This window comes from Carlito syrichta, unplaced genomic scaffold (genome assembly GCF_000164805.1).
Source record: "Carlito syrichta isolate Samal-C Ts95f unplaced genomic scaffold, Tarsius_syrichta-2.0.1 Scaffold301792, whole genome shotgun sequence".
NCBI classification, from domain to species: Eukaryota; Metazoa; Chordata; class Mammalia; order Primates; family Tarsiidae; genus Carlito; species Carlito syrichta.
The window spans coordinates 179129-189398 of NW_007245888.1; the positions used below are offsets into that span (position 1 = coordinate 179129).

Here is a 10270-nt window from a genome sequence, read left to right on the forward strand (position 1 = left end):
TGCCCAGGTGGGTCTCGAACCTGCAGGCTCAGGCAATCCACCCACCTCAGCCTCCCAAAGGCGTGGGATTACAGGCTGAGCCCAGCTGTCCACCTTATTTTTATGTTTCTGTGGGAGTCAAGGTCGTCATCATGAACGTTAACTAACTGTGACATTATACTAGATGCAGTGATCAAAACCCCCAGACCTGTGAGACTGATGCAGGTACCTACATTTTTAAGTTCTGGCAGCTTTCTACATTTTGCCATCTTTTTTCCTCTTTTGCTGCTAGCATTTCTACCCATTAGAAGTGTCACACCCCTCCATTATGATTTTCTGTCTCTATTGTAAACTTAGAAACTAGACAAATGATCTTAATTACAAATAGATTAAGAGCAACAAGTGCTGAAAGAGAAGGTCTTATGATTTTGTTTCTAATGACAACATTCTGATGTTTAGCCTAGTGTGGACTTTGTGACTCTAGTCTAACTGCCAGGGAACATGAATTTCCTGGTCACAACTGTATTGTCACCAAATCACTGAGGTACTAAAAGATGTTGTGTCATACTGTTTACTTCTGAAAATTATCCTGACAAAGGGCTAGGATTTGCTATGGATTCATTATGGTGAGATGAACAGGGGTTACTGAAACTTGGGAGTGGACCTAGTTCAGGGTCACTTAACCTGTTAAATTTCATGTATCTCCAACTGCCCAGGCTGATCTGTGTTTGAAACTCAGAATGATGGATGACGCCACCTTGAACCCTTTTCTGCTCTGGCACGGGGCTCGATCTGGCTAGGATAGGCTGTTCACACAGGCTTTTGTACTCACAGAGATGTCTGACTTTGAAGTACAGGTGAAGAATATTTCTTATAATAGCAGTGGATAGGCATTTTAGCCTTTTAAATGGAAGATTTGTCTGAGAGGTATTCTGGAATCTGGATTCCAGCCATCTGGTTCAAAATGCGGCTTTGCAGGAGGACTATCAGAGGTCACTCTTATGAAAGTTCTCTCACTGTAGCTAGGACTTTTAGGCTTCAGGGTCATGCAATTATGGATCTTGACTTGCAATTACTGTATATATTACATCAACTCAATGATTGCTGTCTTCTAAAAATGGATTAAATGCTGTGGAAAACCAAAGATAATAAAAAATCGTACTCCAAACAGACATTTTAGGTTTAGTTCAGTCTCCACTTCTGTGGCATGATGCCCTTGATACATTAGGAAGATCTTTTATGGAGACATTATGGCCCTCTCTGATTTGGAGTTGGGGAAGGGTCCTACTTCCACAAGGCACCTGCCCTGAGAGACTAGGAGGTGGAGCAGAGGAGTGGCCAGGACTTTATTGTCATCACTTGATTTTGAATACGCCCCTTTAGAATAAATAGTGCGCTACTTATTTTAGTGTGCTGCCCACAGTACCATTCAATTAATGACCCTTCCATGGCAACTCCCGTGTCCTAATCTTAAAAGACTCCAATATACTGGTTCTACTCATGTAGCTCCTGCCACATGACTCACCTTAAGGCCTACAGAAATAAAGTCAGATGCCATTTTTAGTTAGCTATTGAAGGAGATTTGTTGGGTATTATCTGTACAAGGAACTCTGTAAGACATCCAGGAGGCTGCAGTCTTATTAGGGATATAGCTAGAAGAGGGTATGGTTTCATTACAAGCCAACCCTAGGCAAAACCTTGTCTCCAACTGATAATTACTTCTCTTGACTGCTGTCTGTTGAGTTTTTTTTAGGTTGTAGGTTGTACAAGACAAAGCAAAAACACCGAATAGACTGGGTTAAGTGTTTCACTCATGTCATGCAGACTAATCAGTGAGGATTGACCTCGTGGAGCTAGGGGATGAGATGAGCAGTGGCTGTGAAAGAGCCATGGGAGGGATACATGGTCAGAGAAGAAAGGAAAGCAGCCGCAGAAAGAGAAAGAAGGAAGACTAAGTGAGTCCAGTGTGCCCACTGGCCAGTCAGGACATCAACAGGACTTGGGTGTAGGGTGGAGGGGAATTGCTGAAGGCTCCTAAACCGAGGCCCATGTGTTGAGGCTTGCTGACGGTAACTGAGAGGTATTGAAAGTGCTGAGCAGGTGTTAGGATTAAAGCCATGCAACTGAAAGATGAGTTTGGTGGGTAGAACAGATGAAATAAAGTCTGCAGAGGCTGATAAGATAATGATAGCCATCGATTTCCAAAGGCCTGGATTAGAAGGTGACTAATGAGAATGGAAAAGAAATAAGATAATATGCAGCACATTTTCTTTTATTCATATAACTTGAGAGGCTATGCTCTTACGGTTTAGTGGTAGTTGTGATCCGGAAAGACCCTCCAGATGTAAGGGACCCGTCAACTGTGTGTCAGGTTAAATGAATTAGAGAGGGAGAGTGGGAAAGATGAAGGAGAATCATCAACATAACATCAGGGACATGTTAGTACTTCAGTAAAATAAACAAAACCTTTGGGTGACTTCCTCCGAATTTGGTTTAGGGCAGAAAGAAGGCAACAGAAACCTTACATTTATTTGTAATTATAAGAAGAGTATTAAAAAATTCACTCTCTGGAGAATGGGCCACCCAAGACCCAATCCCTACTACTACACAATATGTCCATGTAACAAACATGCACATGTATCCCCTGAATCTAGAATAAAAATGAAAAAAACAGAAACAACAATAGTAATAAACATTAACTTAAAAAAGAGTATTCAGCTTTTGTGAGGCACTTTATTCCACTTTCATCATCAATGACACTACCACTCTCTTAATATCCAAACTAGTGTCCAAACTGGAAGTCGACTTTTTTCTTGGTTCTGTCCCTTAATCTCTGTATCCTGTACCTAGAAATTCTGTTTAACTACTTCCGTTTAACACTATACTTCCTGTTCTCAGCATTCCTAATGCCTCTATCCTAAGCTTATTTGCTCTTACATTTCTTTCATTAGATATAAATAATTGGCCATCTCACAAGTATGATGGAATTTAACATGCCAAAGTATTATAGAAAATTTTAAAATCTATCATAAAGCTTATACTTTTGTCAGTAGCTTTCTAACCAAAATAACTGTCTGATTCAATTGCATTTTGAGCAGAGGCCACTGACCAGGAGAGCCCTGATAGCTGCCTCTGTTCAATATCTAATCCAAGTAGGAAATCTACACATTTTATAAAGGAAGAGAAGGGGCATTCTCAACGTAAGCCAAAGGGTGGTGAGAGTGAAAAGTTAAACCTACACCTTGGACTACATCAACAGGAAACTGTCGAGCTTTGTCTCTTTTGAGAGATACTCTTTCTGGAGCAAGAGCCAGCTGGGTCTCTGAAAATTGATTCTTCTGTAAGGGATGACCCCAGAGTCTTCCATTATTAGATTAAAGTACAGAAGACAGAGAGCTCCTGACCTGTAAGAAAACCTGGACAAGAAATCGCTTTTTTTCAGTTGGGCTCCGTGGCTCACGCCTGTAATCCCATCACTTTGGGATGCGGAGGTGAGAGGATTGCCAGAACCCAGGGGTTCGAGTCCAGCCTGGGTAACTTGGTGAGACCTCATCTTTACAATACATCAAAAAATTAGCCAGACATAGTAGTGCGTGCCTGTAGTTCCAGCTACTTGGAAGGCTGAGGCAGAAGGATCGCCTAAGCCCAGCAGGTTGAGGCTGCGGTGGCTGTGAGCAAGCTACTATACTTCAGCCTGGATGATAGAGTGAGGCTCCAACTCAAAAAAAGAAAAAAAAAAAAAAAAAAAGCAAAACAAGAAATCACTTTTTCCCCATATACTCTTTCTACCCATTTTCTAAACGGGAGTACCATTTTCCCAGAACACACAAAAACAGAAGCCAAAACTTAAATACTATAAGATTTATCGGCAGTATTATGAACTTGCAATATAACTTACCCAAGGCAATGTGGTGACCAAAAAAATTTGAGACAGTCAAATATGGAATAACACAAACATAACATAATCAAAATAATTACATTCTGGCTAAAGAAAAAGCCCAGGTTATGACATTAAGTGCAACATTCTTGATATGATTCATATCCTGATAGTTCTGGTTGAACAAAGCCCATCTGAATATTTATGACATGATTTTCCCCCAGTAAGAATGTTTATTCTGTTTTCTAGCCTCTCCTGTTGGCAACGGCTACATCAAGCCTCCGGTCCCACCTGCTTCTGGCACGCACAGGGAGAAAGGGCCCCCAACCATGCTACCCATCAACGTGGACCCAGACAGCAAACCCGGAGAGTATGTCCTCAAGAGCTTGTTTGTCAACTTCACCACTCAGGCTGAGCGCAAGATTCGCATCATTATGGCGGAACCCCTGGTGAGTACTTGCCATGAAACCCCCCTCTGTTTAAATTCGTCTGGACGCTAACATACAAGACTGCCCCTCCAACAAAGGATGGATTGCTTTCCCCCTAATTTGTGAAGGCTTTTTTTTTTTTTAATATCTTAGGTAATTTTTAAAAGATAGTGGTTAGGTTTCCTGATGGAAGAAAACATATTTGAGTGCCAGGGACTTTTAAAACAATCTCCAGTAAATACAAGTCCGTAATATTTGGAACTAATGAGCATAATTTAAAAAGAAGTATCAATCATAGAAAAATCGTTCCAATTCTCTGGGTGTGTGTGTGTGTGTGTGTGTGTGTGTGTGTGTGTGTGTGTGAAAGAGAGAGATGAGAGAGAGAGAGAGGGAGGGAGGGAGGGAGGGAGAGAGAGAGAGAGAGAGAGAGAGAGAGAGAGAGAGGAGAGAGAGATGTCTTATTTATTTTGAGTCGTGATTTCACTCTGTCACCCAGACTGGAGTACTCACTGCAGCCTTGGACTTCTGGGCTCAAACAATCCTCCTGCCTCTGTCTTCTGAGCAGCCAGGACTAAAGGCATGTGCCACCACACCCAGCTAATTTTTTTTCTTTTTGTATAAACAAGGTCTCACTATATTTCCCAGGCTGGTCTTGAACCCCTGGGCTCAAGCAGTCCTCCCACCTTGGCCTCCCAAAGTGCTTTTAAAGTAAATGGAAAAAAAAAAAATCATTAAGTGTTTGTCTGGACTTCCAGTTTGAGAACATAAGGTTTTGGTACCATATTGTCAGAGGGACTGTTTTGGTGAATTGTTTGGTGACTGTTTTGCTGTTTGGTGTTCAGAAACACCACTTCGGTTTCTGAAATTGGAAGACAGGAGAGTCTTGACTTACTTACTTTAGGTCCTTCATTAGACAGCAGATGCCCTTGGATGTTGGTGTCTTTCTTTGCAGAGGCCTCTGCTAGAAAATAAGGCAGGCCTGTATCTGCCTTATGTTAATTGCCCTAGCAGGGCTCTAAAGAGCACTGAATCTTGAAAGGACAGTCAGGAAGGAAGAAAGTGCAATTGGTAGATTCAGATTACAGATTACTTGTTTTCTGACCTTGGTGGGGCCACACACAATAAGAGAAAAGGAAGGGAATTCAGAGTGACGCAGCTGTTTCTGTGAAGCTCAGCTTTGTACCTCCTGTGAGGTTACTGGGACAATAAGATAATCAGAGGTTTGCTTTGGGACTTAAAATTCAGTGCAGCATTATTGAGCCCACAATACATCTCTGAAAATATGTAACATATGATGCCTGTCATCTGGTAAAAGCGATCTCGAGGCTGGACGTGATGGCTCACGCCTATAATCGTAGCACTTTGGGAGGCCGAGCAGAGAGGATTGCCTGAGCCCACGGGTTCAAGACCAGCCTGGGCAACTTGGTGAACCTTCATCTCTACAATAAATAAATAAATAAAAATTATCCAGACGTGATGGCACGTGCCTGTAGTTTCAGCTACTTGGAAGGCTGAGGCAGAAGGATCACCTGAGCCCAGCAGGTCAAGGCTGCAGTGTCCATGAGCGTACCACTGCACATCAGCCTGGGGAACAGTGTGAGACTCCTACTAAAAAAAAAAAAGTGACCTCGATAAAAATCCTAACTTAAGATTTGGGAATCAAAATTCACGAATGCTTAAGTGTGTTTACATGAAATTTATAAATTTTGTACCTCATGCTTATATTGTATTAGTGGAGGGTATCTTTATGCATTCTATTTATTTATTGAATTTCTGTAATCATAGAAAACCTTTCCTGTTTTTATAGTGTAAATCATTTAAATGTATCCTTATAATAGTACCCTTTTTCCGTTCCCTCATGTCTGTATGTTTCTATTACTCTTACTAGTGCTCACAGCTAATGTTTGCGGTGTACTTAAAATGTGCCAGGCACCGTGCCTGACATACTGCCTCCTTTCATCTTCACAGTGACCTTAAGTAAGCAGTATTTATCTCCCATGTACAGATGAGGAAAGTTGTCACAGAGAAGGTTAACTGCCCAAGGTCACACAGGGTCGATTTAAAGTCAAGCGGGTGACTTCAGAGCCCACCTCTGAACCCCTCAATTATTGCCAGTCTTTGCATGGTCCTCTTCATGTAAAGATACTGCTGCATACACCATTGCTAATTTCTTAAGCCATCACAGGGCTCTTCTGTAGCTTGAGTCAAACAAGTCAAGTATCCAGAGTCCCATTGCCCAGAGCAGTATTGATCCTTGGGTACCCTCTGGCTCCTTGGGAGGTGCTGAGGCAGCTCGGACCCATTTCCCTGCGGGAGAGAGAGAAGCTGCCTTCCCTCTGGAGGATGTGGGCGAGTTTAAGAAGCCAGTGGTGAGGCACAATGAAGATCCATTTCACCATTTCATGGGCTAACATGGTAGGCCCAGGCTCTCTGCAATGATACATCCTAGTGAATGTTCCTGAGGAACTGAGAAACTGTGCAGAAGTTGACAGAGATGCTGAGAAGGCTAGGTCCTAACACCTTTTGAGACATCCATGTTTCCAAAATAATCATTTATTGTTTTTTAATAATCTTACGAAGTAGAACAGTTTGGGTTTAACTTTTTTCATCTTTCCTCAACTTGGAATTTGTTTACATGGAGTTTGTTTTTTCTTCTTGGAGTAAATAAGCATTACGTCTGAAAAACATGCATGTGCTTTTAACTAGAGGAAGACATTTTTGTTTCTTTTTATGATACTACTAAAATGTCCCCGAACAAGAAAAATTGAAAAAGTATAAGTCCCCATGAATAGCAAATCTTTGTGCACCTAGAGCAAGGAATTCTGATGGCCAAGTAGGTACATTGATGTTTTTAGCTAAAGATGAATCCCCTAGGCATGGTGGCTCACACTTGTAATCCCAGCACTTTGGGAGGCCAAGGTGGGAGGACTCCTTGAGCCCAGGTGTTCAAGACCAGCCTTGGCAACATAGTGAGACCCCGTCCCTACAAAAAAGAAATTAGCCAACTTGGTGTGTGTGCCTATAGTCTCAGCTACTTGGGAGACTGAGGTGTAAGGATTGCCTATGCCCAGGAGGGCTGAGGCTGTGGTGAGCTGTGATCATGCCACTGCACTCCAGTCTAGGTGACAGAGTAAGATCCCCACCCCTGCCAAAGAAGGGTGATAAATCCAATTAATTTTAGTATTGTTTTTAGTCTTTTTCTCTTGTATTTTTTGGCAGAGATATAAGCTTCTGTGTTATATACTTTTCTTGTCTGCTGAAGAATGCTTGATAATTTTCTCCCTTCTATTTTTCTTACTTATGGGACAGAAAGTTCTGCAGCTTGTCACCTGTTTCTAAAAGTGTAAATGTGCTTTTGCCATTTTGTCCTGTAGCCATAGCAACAGGTTTTTTTTTCTAAATGTACGTAGAGTACATTTAAGGTGACTCCTAATAAGTGTTCCCAACTATTTCTCTTGCTGAAGTAGCTTCTTTCAGAATGACACTGAATCTTTTACAACCCTGAATTTATGTGTTTGTATCAAATCACAAAATGGTATCTTATTATTCTTAATTAACTAAAACTTGCATGGGAGTGGCAAAGGCAATTTTCAAAAAGTTGGAAGCATAGATTTACTGCTTGAGGGGCTACTCAGGAATTTGTTTTTCAGTTTTATTTTTAAAGGACTGAATCTTGATTGACAGTAGTGGGAATCTGCCTGGGGACAGAGGGGCACACCTCATCAACAAGGGTACCTTCATCATGAACATTTGTATGCCTAACCCTGAATTGCACCCCACATCTTTAAAATAAAAGAAAAATTAAAAGCGGAAAAAAGTATTGAATCTTTCAGGATTGTGGACATTAGACACTGGGAAAAGTAGGGGGTATGGAATATGGAGAGTGGTTGGTTAACAGATACAAAATTACTAGATAAGATGAAGTAAGTTCCAGTGTTCCAGTGTAGACTGACTATTATTAACAATAATTTATCGAATATTATAAAATAGATAGAAGAAAGGATTTTGAATGTTCAAAACATAAAGAAATGATACATGTTTGAGGTAGTTGATATGTTAATTACCTAATTTGATCTTTACACGTTGCACACATGTATTGAAATATTACTCTGTATCCCATAAATATATACAGTTATTACACGCTAACTAAAAAGAAAAGAAAAGAAGAATTTTTTTTAAATGACTCTTTCAAAATTTCACACCAGTTAGAGATTGTGTGCAATAAATTATGCACAACTTTAAAGTCTAAGGTTTTACTTATGACTTCCTAATATCTGAGTAGCTAAAAAAAAGGACAGGCAATCAAAATGTTCTTCCAAAATCAAATTTTAGATTTCTTTCTTTTACTTGTAGGGCAGAATTGCTTTTTGTACCACAAAGATGTTCAGGTCATAGTCATGAATATTTATGAATAAGTCAATTTTGTTCTATTTTTGTTGCTTTCTGGGGACATTTGGTAGCATTTGTTCTTGTCGAATGTTACCATTATTTCACCTTTCCCAAGCAAAGTGTTCCAAACAATCTAAATGAGGGTCATCTGTCTTTTTTATATTTTTATTTGAAAACATAAAAGGTAGCCGGGCTCGGTGGCTCAACCTGTAATCCCGTGCCTTTGGGAGGCTGAGGTGAGTGGATTGCCCGAGCCCACGGGTTCGAGACCTGCCTGGACAGGCAAGACCTCATCTCTACAATAAATCAAAAAATCAGCCGGGCGTGATAGCGCATGCCTGTAATTCTGGCTACTCGGAAGTCTGAGGCGGAAGGATCACCGGAACCCAGCAGGTCAAGGCTGCGGTGTCCACTGCGCTCCAGTCTGGGCGACAGAGTGAGACTCCAACTCAAAAAAAAAAACAAAAAGGAAAACATAAAAGGTACAGAAAACAATATGATAGAACACTAGGTTGACATTCACTTTCCCTCTGGACATTTGAAGCTTTATTTTACTGCGCTGCCTTTTTCATTGCTGTTGAAAAATCTTTGGTGGATTTGTTATTTCTTTGTGGATTATTTACTTTTTTCCCTGTTTGCTTTTATGGGTTTTTATTTTCTTTGTCTTTGGCATTCTACAATTTCACTACCCTGTGTTTGGATGTGAATTTATTTTCATTTTCTTGTTGGAGATTCCTGTGCTTCTTGAATTGAGGGTTTATATCTTTCATTAGTTCTGGAAAATTGTTTACTATTATTTATATACATATTGCCATTTTTTCATTTTCCCTCTCCTCTTTGTCTGGCACTCCCATCAGATGTATATTGGACCTTCTCATGCTTTATTGCATATCTTCTTACCCTTCTTTTGTTATTCTACTTCTTTGTCTTTTTCCACTGCATTCTGAGTAATTTTTTTCAGATCTGTCTCCCAGTTCATTATTGCTTTGTTAGGCTATGTATAGCCTGTTGTCTTACCCACCCATTGAGAATTTTAATTTTGATGACTATATTTTCATTCTTAGAAGTGCTGTTTGGTTCTCTTTGAAATGCTGTTTAGGATTTTTTGAAACAAAATTTCATTGTATTTTGTTTCTTTCATCAGGTTACAATTTTTTTTTATGTCACCAGTGAACTTAAGTTTCTCTTTAGAATATTGTTCTATTATGTTAATATTTGGGTGACTATCTTTTGTTGTGTTTGCTAACTTTTGGCTATGGTGAATTTATTTCATTGTGAATTCTTTCATTGAGCTTATTTTTCTGTGGGTCTTCCTTGCATCCAGGATTGTGGGAGTGTTTCTCTAGCATAATTTGGGTTTTGCTCCTCTTTATTACCCAGGAGTTAGCACTGTTTGGGTCCAAATATTCTGTTACTTTCTTGGCTTAAGAACCTTTGCCTCAGCTGGGCTCGGTGACTCAGCCAGTAATCCTGCGCCTTTGGGAGGCTGAGGTGAGTGGATTACCTGGGCAGTGAGACCTCATCTCTACAATAAATCAAAAAAATCAGCTGGGCATGGTAGCACGCGCCTGTAATTCCGGCTACTTGGAAGGCTGAG

At 40.5% G+C, this 10270-nt stretch overlaps 1 protein-coding gene across 1 annotated transcript in view; it reads left to right on the plus strand.

The window, feature by feature from the left end:
* LOC103257555 (protein furry homolog) overlaps window positions 1-10270 on the plus strand; it is a 252276-nt gene that overhangs the window by 45123 nt on the left and 196883 nt on the right. Inside the window, exon 2 of the mRNA XM_021710998.1 lies at window positions 4106-4305. Within this exon, the coding sequence (XP_021566673.1) occupies window positions 4106-4305 (200 nt within the window). The remainder of the gene's footprint in view (window positions 1-4105; window positions 4306-10270) is intronic.